We start from the raw sequence: 14,445 nt of genomic DNA, 5'->3' as shown, positions 1-14,445 counted from the left end.
GACGAGCATCACTAACGAAATAAAATTATTCACTTTTATTTTTATATTGCTAAAATACATGTAAAAAATCTTGATCAACAGAACACTTGTGAATTTATGTATACTCACGATTTGACATGTATGAGTCATTTCGCGATATAAAGTACTAACATTAAATAGGAATATACAGCAGTTTGTTGCAGTGGGTGCATGTATAAAGAAATTCAAAATTACAAGATTTTTGTGTGTGACTTACTTCAAATAGGTAGAGGCTTTCTAATAGAGTGTTGATAACAGAAGTTGTAGCTCCCTGTATCACGGCCACAATTGTTATACCCTTGGAACGAACTTCCTCCCTACAAATATGCATTCGAAATAAGGAAACAAAATCGAACTCCAAATGATTTGTCTAAAGTTTCATTTCTCACTACTGCTCTATACAAAAATAATACAACTACCAAAAATGTGGATATGTTCACATGTTGTTAATTATACAAAATACATGTGGGTTTACTAGTAATTACACAATGTCAGTATCATCAATTGGGAATAGTACACATAGGGTTGATCTACAAGAAAATCTTGTAATAATGTATCTAGTGTAAAAAACTCCCATGCGTAAATTTCCATATGTACAGTAGTTGTGGGGGGGGGGGGGGGGGGGGGGGGGGGGGGGAGGGGGGGAGGAGGGGTGTTATATAAAATAATCATTCTACCTTGATGATTTGAATATGTTTATGATCAGGAGGAGTCAATTTCATACATTAAGAGGCTATCATTTTACTCCTTACCTGGGAACATTCCTGTAGTACATTAGTAGCCTGGACAATTCAGCACTGGGCACCTGTTGGTTCTGCCAAAGGGAACTATTGGTGAAGATGAATACCACTGAACGCTCCTCAGAATCCCGACTGCCTGTTAAAACCAAACAAACTAGTCTGATAAAAGGTATAAGAAATGTACTTGAAGACTATACAAAACAATATTAATTGTAAACATAAAGTGGATATCATCCTGGGTATTCAATTTACCAGGCTTACATGTCTATATAGGCATATCAAACTACCGTACGACTAAACATGAAATGATCAAAGTATTCTTCAAAATATAAGACTTGAGTAAACAAATCCAAAATACTATTGATTTAGGTAAATTGTTTCCATAAAATAGGGTCAGTTAAGGATAGGAATAACAGCATGATTGTCAAATTGCTTCATTCATACATTAAACTTCAAAGCTACACTAGCTGACACACAAATGTTTTGGCAAATACATGTACGAGCAAAGTAAAAAAAAAAAAAATCAATTTAAAAGAAATTATTGGGTCAAATTTGAAATGAATATCAAAATATATTTTTTGTAAAGAATAAGGTCAAATCAACAAAGCATTTTATAAAAGATTCCAATTTAATGCTTTTCATAGTTATAAAATTTGAACAATTAAACCAGGTCATCAAGAAAACTAACTTAATTACAAAAATAAACAGCCTATCTGACACATCTTTTACAGCCAATTATACTGAGCTGTTTATCTATGAAAAATGGCGTAGCATGTAAACATAATTCAGAAACAAGTAATTCAAAATATCAACAAAGAACAAGATCAAAGGTAAAGAACTTGGCCAGTATCTTTCTCCCTGTCTAAAGGACAAAGTTTGAACAACATTGACCTCTAAATACGCAACTCTTTTTCTTTTCCTATCACGATATATTGATGTTTTTATCCCTCTCCTTTCAAAACAAGCAAAATACAAGACAACATGGCAGTCCGCTCCGAGACATGTTGACTAAAGAGTTCAATTTAACTGCCAAATACTGAAAATGTCTCAACGTTGCCAAAAATTTCAACCAATTAGATTGATTTTTAATGGATTACTTGATTAGAGTAGATAAATATAGACAATCTGGCTGATAGCACTGCTGAAACAATGTCTCTATGATTATGATCGTATGATATACTGTAGGTTAAAGATTTATCTTATACTTTACAAGGTCAACACAAGGAGTTGTAGCGACACAGACAACATTATGTAATTCAGGATCAACTTACAAATCTTTCAGTTTTAAGCACACTCAGGCACTACATTTGTAAATTTTGGAAAATAGGCTAGACCACAATTAAATCAACATTTGGAAATTCAAGGGCAGTAAAGTTTGCATACATAGTGTTATTCTTATTACCATTACCATTCTTCATATCTCCACCAAACATCAATTGACAGTGATTTTATCTATCTGCCATTGCTTGGTTCAATATGCATTCTTTTTTCCCCAAAAATGCATGTCTAGTGTGAATTACAGCAAGCAATTTAGTCATTACCACTCTCTGACACAGCTCCCAACAATCCTGTCAGTGTCTGCCAGACTTCCCTTAATCAGATCTCCCATACAGCTTCAGGAGACACAATTTTCTGCCTCATCTGCCTCAATCACACAGTTGATGGAGACCTGCACATGACCCTTTGTATCCTGGATTGACCCAGGCAGTCATGTGACCTCTGGTGGAGTCACACAGACCTAGCTGCTGCCACCTTGTTGCTGTGACATACTGGTACAGATGACTAATTTTAGAGTGTACACACCCTGTTGTTGCTGATAACATTTTGTTGTATAATGGAGTTTACAATAGAGGGTGTATAATCGCAGTCCTGCTGTGTTGGTCTTTTACATCAGCCTGCATGACTTACATCATTTTAATTCTTTCACACCAATTGTTAAATTTTAATTCTTTCACACCAATTGTTACATTTGAATAAGGAAGATGTATATTTCTCACATTATCACCAGTGTGAGATCAACTTTACCCATGTGAGATTTTTCTGTCTCCCACTGCTGCAACGTCATTTGATTGTGACGTCATATATTTTCTAAGATTTACATTACACGGTGAAGTAAAAATATTTTGCAGTGCTTACTTTAAATTTTAATGTAGTATACTTTCTGGTGGACAACCTTGGAAGTTTTAGTTTACACTTACAGTGTAAACCATTTTCGGGTATGCTCTTTACGCCTATCTAATTAGTTTTTGCATTGAAAATCAAATGAGGATTTTGATAATTTAAAATTTTCTCAAAGCTCCTAAATTTATGCACTAAACTGTAGGTAAAATGTGAGAAAAATAATCCTTCGTTATTTACTTGTGTGGGATAGGGAAATCCCACCTTTGAAACAAGATTCGCCGTCTAGGACGAGGCTCTCGGTGGAATTTCCCTATCCCACACTCGTACTAATGAAGGATTCTATTAGTATATGTACAAGAAAATTTGTTTTCCTATTAGTGAATGAAATATTTGGATACATACTACTGCAAATATAACAGACAATCAGTGTGTATAATCAGGTCCATCCGAAAATAGCTTACGGTGTAAAAATTAGTACCATTTCATCAGTAGAACCAGCAACAACCAATCATCACTGTTGGTTCTCATGAGTTAGATATTATATGCCATAAATATCTCCGAAATACACAACAATAATGTTCTATATAGACTATATATTCCAATAATTTACACCTAAAACAGAGTAATATTTGACATCCGGATAATAAGTGCCAATATCATTTGCTCAAAAGCTTCACTGTCAATAACTACCCCACACAATTCAACAGCCATTATTGACACTGGTCATTGTTCAGCTTGTCAGGATAAATATTTGTGATACAGGGAAGTTCTTCATAATTATTAGCCATCATTATCAGAATAAATCCACAGACTTCAACATATTTGTACAACATGTTACATATTTATCCTCGTTAAATTTACTTTCTGTGTGTGACTTTTGCTGAAACTGCATATATGTGATCATCATAACTTTCACAATCCACTATTTCTGTGACCAAAATATGAACTCTGAATCCATGAACCAGAACTGTAAAGTTCATTTAACAGTCAACAAAGATCATGTCACATTTTTATGTAAAATTTTGTCATTTGTGTTGGTTTGGAACAAAACGAAAATCCCTCAATAAGATGCTTTAGAAATTCAAATTTCTTGGGCTAAGAAATCAAAGGTAAATGTTTGCAATGTTGCCATGGGATCTGACTATTTAGTAGCATAAATTCTGGCACATGACACAATAGACAGGTTTTTTTGAATACATTAACAAGTATAGGAAGGGTGCTAGTCAGTATGGGGCACTAGGTATAACTTGTATGTGAACCAGGTTCAACATGGGGATTAGGGACAAATGAAAAATATGGACATCATTCCAATAGTAACAAATATTGTTCCTTCATTGTGTTTGTGTGTGTGTGTGTGTGTATATATATGTATATATCCAAATTGTGTTTTTAAAAAAAATCACAGTGTCCGGTATAAAATATTAAAAGAAATAGAATAAACAGTACACAAAGTTAAAAATTTAACGCAAGCGCTTTCATTTTATAATCCTCAGGCGTTACATTTTAAAATAGTTTTGAAATGGTTTGACGTCATAAAGGCGTCCTAACATTTCACGTACATAACGACGTCATAAACGAATGAAGGGAAAAGGATTTTACGTTAAGCATATTATGACGTCATAGATAATAACAGTAAACATATTTTACAGTAAGCTATTGAGAGCCGGTTTTAAAGTCTTAATAAAGTGTCTTTCTTTTTCTCGTCGGGAAATAGTATTTTCTGTATACAGTTTATAAAACGGAAATACACTGAATTGTCCGTGGCCACACACATCTATATGTTCACTAACTTTAATTTTTCTGTATTCGGGTGCTGAAATGTGTTGTTTATGAACTCGTATACGAGTTCGCAGAGTAGTTCCAGTTTCACCGATATAATGTTTTCCACAGCCAGCACATGTTATAACATAAATTAAATTTTTGGTGGAGCACGTCATATCTGAATTTACCGTAAATTCCTTGTTGTTAAATTCGAACGAACTTCCTTCCCTTAAGTATGGGCACGTTCCGCATCGCCGATCATCACATTTGGTAACGGTGAAAAAAAAATTGTTGGACTTTTCCTGAAAATTAGATTTACATAACAGTCTCCTAAGATTTTTCGGTTGTCTCTTGCTGTTGATAAAAGTATATTTCTTCATAATTTTCCCCATTTTTTCATCTGTTTTTAGTAGGTCGTTGAGTTGCCGAACGATAGGTGTAACATTAGAGAAAAATACAGAAAAATTAAAGTTAGTGAACATATAGATGTGTGTGGCCACGGACAATTCAGTGTATTTCCGTTTTATAAACTGTATACAGAAAATACTATTTCCCGACGAGAAAAAGAAAGACACTTTATTAAGACTTTAAAACCGGCTCTCAATAGCTTACTGTAAAATATGTTTACTGTTATTATCTATGACGTCATAATATGCTTAACGTAAAATCCTTTTCCCTTCATTCGTTTATGACGTCGTTATGTACGTGAAATGTTAGGACGCCTTTATGACGTCAAACCATTTCAAAACTATTTTAAAATGTAACGCCTGAGGATTATAAAATGAAAGCGCTTGCGTTAAATTTTTAACTTTGTGTACTGTTTATTCTATTTCTTTTAATATATGTATATATATATATATATATATATATAAAAGCACAAAAACCCAACAACACCCTACTTTCTTAAAGTGTCGGATCTGAGAAGATACAAGGCCAGTAAAGAAATTTTTTCAGTGCTTTTATATATATATATATATATATATATATATATATAGATAGATATAGATATATATATATATATAGAGAGAGAGAGAGAGAGAGAGAGATAGAGATAGAGAGATAGATAGATAGATAGATAGATAGATATTATATATATATATATATATATATTGATAAGAATAATAAAATGTAAAGTGTGATGTCCTGAAATGTCCTGATCTTTAGTAGGTAGTGACAAATGCTTGAAATCCTGAAGATATGGGCCGAGCATGTCATGAGAATGCGGAGATAGAGAAATGTGACATGAAGTGTGTGGTTCATACAGTGTAATGTAAGCACGACTCTGGGAATTAAAAATAACACCATTGAATTCACTGTTTTAATGTAAGCTCCTTAAAACGTGAACAAAAGCATTTCCCCAGATAATATTAAAATAGAAAACCAATATAATGTTTCCTATAAATTAGATGTTCTCATCTAACTGACAACAATTAAAATAAACTTTAAACCTACATAGAAAAATTATCATTAAGATAGACATAGTTTCCTGATCACTAGCCAATGCTTTACCTGGAAGGACAGCTATTCCTGAATTCAGAAGTTTATAATCCACATCCATAATAGTTTTGGGGGTATCTAGATTTCGATGTTTGTAGAAGCCTGGGCTCCTAGGACTACCGGGCCTCTGGCCTCCTCCCGGCCCTGGGCCTGGGGTGGCCCCTCCACCAGCAGAATTCATTGTCGAAATACCCTCTGTAACAACATGGAAAATCTGATGAAATAAGAACATCACAAAAAAGCACAGGTTTGATATGTCTCACAATCTATTCTTGGCAAACAGAAGATCAGGTTTGATTCAGAAACATGGTGGAATGTGAAAAAAATGCGCAAATGACAACAGCATGAGTTGTAGGAGATGTATGTGAATGTTTTCTCGTCTTGTCTGATACATTGGAAAAGATTCATACCCATTGTAAATTGTCGAGAGTTGAAATGAAATACTCTTGTTAAAAATACAATGTACATTACACCTGTAATTTAACGCTTTGAACAAAATAAAACTCAATATATCAAACCAATTTTCTTGACTGACCATTAAGAGAACAAGAATTTATTCAAATGTAAAAACATACCTATAAAGTCGCTGCCTTAAATCATTCTGTTTGACCAGTGACTCAAGCTAAGTAAACATGCAGGAAAACCATCCTGTTCAATCAAACTATCTGGTTTAACTGCACTGGGTAAAACTACTCAACATGCTTTTGAGATGTCATTCATAAACTGCACAGTGGAATAACAAGGTATCACACCTCTAAGGTCTGGATGTAATATGTAAATTTAGGTCCCTTGTCTATAAATATAAACACTGATATTGCACTGCTCCGCTAAAATGCAGGTATTTATGGCCAAAGTCTAAGTCTTAAGTGAAATACAGACGTGAATCATCATAACAAAGAAGACCGCCAAATTTCGATTTTTCTCACCTTTACCTGTGAAGCGACATTATAAATTGTTCCCATTTAGTCACGCAAAAGTCTTATTCAATATTTTGAATGTATACGTTGGATGTAGCACTTATGAGGTTAAAATGTTTGACATGACTAAATTGTTTTAAATCTTTGTAAATATTCATTGATTTTTCTTCTTACTTTAAATTCTATTTTAAGAATACTGTGTTTGTTCCACAGTATGGAGAACGTTATACGTCTTACTCAGTATTCCCATACTCCTAATAATTGTTCAACGTGACTTGATAGAGCAGGTGTATTTACAGGTAAATATTCGGTTTTTTACCTCTTCCGTTTCTCCTCCAACCAGGTGAAAAATGACATTTTTCTCCTAGTCAAGGTCATTAACACCAAAGCCAGCAGTATATAATTCTGAATGAAAAACGACTTGTCAGGCAGACTAAAGCTTTTTCATGATTTACATTATAAATTTTGATACTGAATTGTTGAACTAGAAGAATATAGTCTGTAATCTGGACGCTTTGAACCCTTAACTGCATTCAAAATCACTATTGCCTATACCATTTGTAGCTTGTCTCCAAAGAATATATCAATAATGCTTACCATTAGGGGTGGGTGCATCTTGGTTATATGCATCCATTTCATTATTTAACAAATCCAATTTAAAACTACAGAAATGTTCACAATTTGTCAGTAAATCTGCAAAACTTTGATGGTTTTTAACTATATCCCAAATCATTGATGGGTATTCATCCATGTTGTCTTTGTCCACACTAGCTTTCAAGAGTTGGTCATTCTCAGTGGTTGGGGAGATCTGAATGGCTCCCATTAAGCTTCTTTTCTCCAGATCTTGGTACTTTTGAACACCGATTAATTGTGTATGGTCCACATTTTCATCTTGCTTTAAGTCAGTCAATGCAGATGACTCGGACTTTTCCATCTCCTCTCCATTTTCTGAATGAATGCCATAATTAACCTTCAGAAATTGGCAATTAGATCTATCTTCATGACAATTTCCTTTGTCATGTTGTGATTCAATCACAGAAGTTCTTAAAGATGTTCCAACATTTTCATATGAGGGGGAACTTCTCTCCTCGGCATATACATTCCTACCCCCTTGCTCTGCTCTGGGACTGATACAGTCACAGGACAACACACCTGCATAACTAGCACCAGCTCCCATTGACTCTGATTCACAACTGCACAAGTTGTCATCTGCTGTGTTTGTGACCTTGTTACAACTACTTTCCTGGCTTTCATCAGCCAGAACATTGTTCTCATTACTGCTTTCATTATTTCTAGGCGGATTTTCAGAAGTACAGCAACTGCCAGATGTGTCTTTTGGGCTGGAGTTACCTCCCATGGTGAATTGTTCAGAGGGTAATTCCACTGGTAACAATGCTGAAGAAGGCTCCTGTTTATTTGGAGTGTTGTCTGCATCTGATAAACTCTGGCTAGATACATTTTCTATTGTGGGATCAGAGTCTGAACCAGCAGATGTTTTCTTATGCCTTGGTGTTTCACTGTCAGCACCAGTAATGTCCAAGTCAAAATCACTGTCAAAATCACTGACCTCTGACCCTGTATTAGAAAGGTCATCTGGGTTCAGGAGGTCATACATGTCCTGCTGACAGACTTGACAATTTTCATGAAAATCCCCACTGGTCTCGGACTCGGTACTAAACAGACTCCTATTATTGCCCACCGACTTTTCATCTGTTTTGCGAGACGCCACTTGATCCTCAGATTCAATATCACTCACATCTGAGTCTGTGAAAGGAAAGTGCTCCGAGTTTCGGGCACTGTGATATTCCGTAGGAGATGACAAGTTTGATTCAATACAATCTTTTGTGTCGGATATGTCCACATAATTCTCTACCGAGGAACTAGGGCTGACTTTCCGAGATGCCTTATCGACATCAGTTCCTTTAATGGCAGTCAATTCACTTTCAACCTGCTGTATATCACTTTCCTCCACTTCATTAATTTCAAAGTCAGCAATGATATTCCCCATGATGAATCCTATATATATATATATCTAGTAAGAGTAAAATGTGACGGGAATGGCTGAAACTGAGATAATAGTCAATTTGTTTTTCAGACAATAGATGACTCGTCCTACTTGTATTTCCATTCACCACAAAATAAGTAGAAATGATTTTCACAGATGGCACATTATCAAAACACTGGGAACTATGCATTAGCTGTTACAACTAAAAGATGATGTTTGTACATGACAGTGGAGGTATTTCTGTCATAAATCAGCAGGCTCTATATCTCCTCTTTTGAGAACAAGTCACTAGTTGTTGAATAATTCAGTCTAAGATAATCCCATTCCAATTGTAAAACAGCAAATTATATGCACAATTAGAGGACCATTTAATTAGCTTTTTCTTGGAACAAGCACAGAATCCTTGATAGATGATGTAACCGAGAGGCAGAGAGGCTGTATCTGAACTCCCATCACACCATTTCTTACACAGTTCCACCACTGCGCAAGTTGTTCACCTGGATTTTGCATGCACACAACTGTCAAGTTCTACCATCGTTTACTTATTCACTGGTTACACTGTTTTTCCCTGCGCTAAAATCACCGACGATGACCCTTACAAATTAAATGTCAGACAGTCACTCCACGTCCATTACTTCAGGTAGAGTGGTCAGGTGACATCCAAGCTAATCAGCTAAAATCTACTGTCTCTATTAAAGAAATTTTTTTTCATGATGTCGGAATAATAGTCGACCATGAGTAATCGACCAAGTATAATATAAACGCTTCATCCATCATACATAATAGTGTAGCTAGTCCTCTTACGTAATGTGAAATTGGTGTCACTTAGAAATGATGCTGCACAATAGAATCCTCATAACAGCTGGAGACTGTTCCACCATGGTTACTGGCTGTCCTCAGGAAAAAGCTACATTACATGTATTTCACACATAATTTCTCTGTTTCCGGAATTACACTTTATTTGTCATGAAAAATCAAAAGCTGCAGTAAATTGCTGCAATTCTGTACAGTTAATCTGGATGCTCAGCGGTTCTCCTAGCTTCTGAATGCATTGATTAATACTGCATGAAATCCATTAGGACTCCTCCCACAGATGTGTGATATTGACGATTAGGATAATCCTTGCCTTATCTCCTGGACAATTCTCCAAGTGTGGACAAATGGTGGGCACTACTACTCCTCATCCCACCACCCTAGGCTATATATATAATCAGGGAGCCGGACCAGAATCAATACCAGACCCACAGAATCAATAGAGGCCTCGGCACACGGTGTCATGGCAGGGGTGGTAACTCTATATAGTGCACATCTTAGTCTCTTTACCACATTCCACTCTATATAATCCCTGTGACCCTCTGGATTTGGGGATAAAATTGCTAATGGGATTATGTCTTGTGTGGTGATTGCCAGTTCTGATGATATGTAATCCAAAGCTTTAAAGCTTATATACTTAAGAACAATTAAATATGGTAATTAGAGATGTATTTTAATCTGACCTTAAAGGCAATTAAGTCGTTACTAATTCACATCTTTTTCAAAGATGAAATAATTCTACTGCGTTGCATTTGTTTAAATTTGAAGGACATTACAATTCTTATATACAAAACATTCACAGCCCTCATGTTCAGTCATCAAAATATTGAGACTCTACAGACATTAACAATCTTTTCAAGGGTGCACATACATTAACATTAATTCCATACCTGTCAGCAAATTTTCAGCAGCTACCACTTATGTTGAAATGATTCCCAAAATATTCGACAGAAAGATCCCCAGCCCATTTGACAGAGTAAGTCCTGACCATTGTCTACAGACAGGAACAAGTTCCCTATCCTGACAGTATGAAACAATTTGTAGTTCCCATACTTTAGGGCACAATGCATTCACTTAATCCCAAGATATGCAGGCTTGATAAGACTAGATAATAGTCTGATGTGATAACAATGGAAAGAGATTTGTTGGAATATCATAATAGACTAAATAACAGTGAATCAACTTGAATTTCACAAGAGCGTTTCTTTTCTTGTCCTTTATCTCTTCATTATCACACTAAGTGCATGCATTTGTAAAGGAAGATTACACCTGGAATACCTGCGTTTCCTGCGATGCAATTAATAGATCTAATAAAGTACATGTACCTACAGTGCTCCCTCCATATTTTGCCAAATTTTGTTCAAGACGAATTTGGGCAAGCGGGGGTGGCAATTAATATAACGAATTCACCATTGCTGACAATTCACTGAGCAGTCAAAGGAAATTAAATTCTGTAAATTTATTTGGGCTTTATTCTGAATAAACATTTAGATGATCTTGAGTTTAATTCAGCAATTATCATAGTAATTAACCTGATCATCTGGATACTTTGTCTAGACTTTCACACTACACTGCACTGCTCTCAGAGTGTAGGTGTGATTACTGAGGGATTATTATGGAGGGTAAACCATATAAAATTTAACCAATTTATGAATTTATAAATTGTTTGTGAAAATCAGTGGCATTAAGCATCATGTGGGGTTGGCATTAGAAGAGGGGTATTAACATGGAGACGGGGATGACGGCATTATAAGGGGGGGGGGGGGGGGGGTGTTGATATATTGAGGGAGTACTGTATACCTATGAAAATAACAGAATAAAAGTTTAATGAAATGTGAACTAAAACAAATAACTCTAGCTGTTAAGATAGTTTCCGAGCCATACCCATATTGAATATTGCCCCATATAGTAAAATCAACAAGAACAACAACAACAAAAAACAACCAAAAAACAAAACCCAAAAAAAAAAAACAAAAAAAAAAACCCCAATATACTTGTGTCCTTATACATATATTTACCCTATTGACTCTGTCCTTTCATGGACCTTTGATGGGAAATTTAACTTATAGTATTGTACACAACTGCCTGCATGTCCTAAATGAATTTCAATTTTAGCCAATCAAGGTCTCCCACTGTGCCATGGTATATCCCCTCCAGCTGTTGTTGTTTATTAGTCAAAAGCAAATACAGCTTATAGACATAGTATACAATGCTGGTGCAGACAGAATATCTGTCTCTTTGTTGACAGAACAGACATAAACTGACTTTGATCAGGCTAACTCTGACCTTTCACCTTTCTTACCTACACAGGGGGTATCCAATCAGAGAAAGTTATGGTCAGTGATCATTGTCATTATGTACCTCTAACTGAAATTTGATGGCTGTTTCATGGATTTGTAACAGGTATTTTATAAGTCCCTGGATGACAGCCTAATCACCAGCTGACCTAGTCTATCTATACCATGTCTAAATTGCAATTTAATAGGGTATTTTATAATCAGTGGGTAAACAAAGAATATATGCATTTTTATTTGCATTATTGTCGACAGCCAGGTATCAGTAAGTAAAGTAAGTGAAGGTATTCTGACATAATGTACTGGACAGCATTTAACTCTTCCCTTTGGTAGGCCTATAATTCCACTACCCTGCTGTTCATGGTCACTGTTTATACAGCTTTGTGTGATGTAATGCACACAATCATATGGTGTACCTGGGTGTTTCAACACTGAAATTTACACCACCCACAAGTACCTAGTTACCAGGTCAGAGAGTTGTAAAGAAACTGACAGTTTCACAAGACAGGGGGTAAGTTTACTCCAGCAAAGACAACATATTACCACTTGCTATCACATACCAACACAAAGCTGCCATTGTCAAGAAAAAATTCTTTTCTCATCATAGATATGCTTCATTCCAAATGTTGACAGTCAAGACATGCTACTTACCTGTTCACATTCCTGCAGTAAATGCACTCTTTTCACTTATTAAGCTATTGAAAATCAAGTGCTGCAAATTTCAGGTTACAAGTGCCTTTACAAAGAGAAGGGATACCAACCTGTGAGACAGAGGTAACTTGGACGGCTACCATTCCATATCCCTGTTTGGTTTTTCAACAAGTCTTTTATCATGCGATTTCTCTGACAGTCTTGGCAACCTTGGGTAGTCTCATCCCACTTAAGATGTTGCACATTGCCTTCAAACAGCACCAGGCACCTTTGCAACATACGACCCAGTTCTTCATCTGAACATGAACGTGTTCTATCCATTGCAAACAAAATTTCAATGTCTTTTTCACCGAGTGCTTCCTCGTGTACTCCAGATGGTGTTTTGTAACATACACCGAGACGAGGCTCACCCGAATTTAACACAGAAACATACACATAGAAATCTCCAACATTCAGAGAGTGTTCAGATAGCTTTCTCAGATGAATGACAATGTTCTCGTCATAGCATATTGGCCACAATACATGTTTCCCACACTGACACCACTCTTCATCCTGAAAGAAAAATCAAAGCAGAACATTTATATCAATATCAAAAGTGACAATGCAGTATCAGAAATAAAAACTGGACATAATCAAATGCTTTTATCTGAAAACCCCAATAATGTTGGAAAGCTTGAAATCCGTTTCTGCTTAAGTCAACTTTATGCTAAACTTTCTGATGTTTATCCTAGACTTACTGAAATTCAAAAGATATGAAAAAATACTCTGAAACTCTTAAATCAAAGCTGTAACAGCCAGGAGCATACTAAGGGCCACATACCCTTTTAAATTCCTGCTAAATGAGTTTTGTATCATAATGTCAACAACGAAGGAAAATTGATGCATCTGCTATTGCATGAGATAACATTCTGACAATCTGGGGTACACAGCAAAGGTGGAACATTCGCATGGAGCAATATCCATATTAAGTTCAAATTCAAAAATACATAATACAATTTGACATGGCAAAAATTCAAAACAATATACATAATCTTGATCAACAAGTTTCTTTTACATAGTTTTCATATTTTTCTCAAGCCTAGCTTAACCTGTTTTCTCAGAAAGATTACATGTATTACCAAAAGAACTGTTATGCAACATTAATTCAAAAGTTTACAAATCATTCACATCTATAATAAAATTAGTCTTAAAAATAGATTTAAGCTTAGATTGCACAAATAACTTCTCATGTGAAAAAACAATTTCTTCAATACACATTTGCTTCGAGATTTTATCACAACTTAATCTTCTTATTTTAAGGATAAATAAAATCAACACACAAAGTAGATAAAAGCATTGTCTCACTAAATAAACATGTGTATGTCCACACTTCCAAAATCCTCCAACACCAGCCTAAGAAACTAGTCACAGTAATAGGGAGACTTCAACTTTAAAAAAGTAGACTAATCCTAAAACCATCAAGCATAGCTCTCCTTCATTCATTAACTTCAAAAGATGCATTCACACTTGGCAACTCCATACAAGTTGATATTGTCAGGGGAAAATGGTCTGAATCAGCTATTTTTGTAACTTGCCAGGGTACATGTACTTGCACTTTCCTGTTTAATGAATGGATTCAGAGGGATTTT

At 35.5% G+C, this 14,445-nt stretch overlaps 1 protein-coding gene across 4 annotated transcripts in view; it reads right to left on the bottom strand.

Annotated features, from left to right (window-relative positions):
• Nucleotides 1-14,445, bottom strand: part of LOC125668247 (pleckstrin homology domain-containing family G member 4B-like) — a 45,630-nt gene that overhangs the window by 18,692 nt on the left and 12,493 nt on the right. Inside the window, exons 3-6 of one of the 4 annotated variants that reach the window (XM_048902121.2) lie at nt 12,928-13,369; nt 6,150-6,332; nt 771-894; nt 236-335 (exon numbers count right to left, since the gene is read on the bottom strand). In XM_048902121.2, the coding sequence (XP_048758078.2) occupies nt 236-335; nt 771-894; nt 6,150-6,332; nt 12,928-13,369 (849 nt within the window). Of the gene's footprint in view, nt 1-235; nt 336-770; nt 895-6,149; nt 6,333-6,712; nt 6,942-7,373; nt 7,392-7,651; nt 12,031-12,927; nt 13,370-14,445 lie in introns of those variants that run through there. The other 3 variants (XM_048902110.2, XM_048902154.2, XM_048902143.2) reach the window with 3 other exon arrangements.

Source organism: Ostrea edulis, chromosome 1 (assembly GCF_947568905.1).
Source record: "Ostrea edulis chromosome 1, xbOstEdul1.1, whole genome shotgun sequence".
NCBI classification, from domain to species: Eukaryota; Metazoa; Mollusca; class Bivalvia; order Ostreida; family Ostreidae; genus Ostrea; species Ostrea edulis.
Note: the sequence above shows the minus strand (reverse complement) of the source record. Positions and strands in the feature narration are given on the sequence as shown.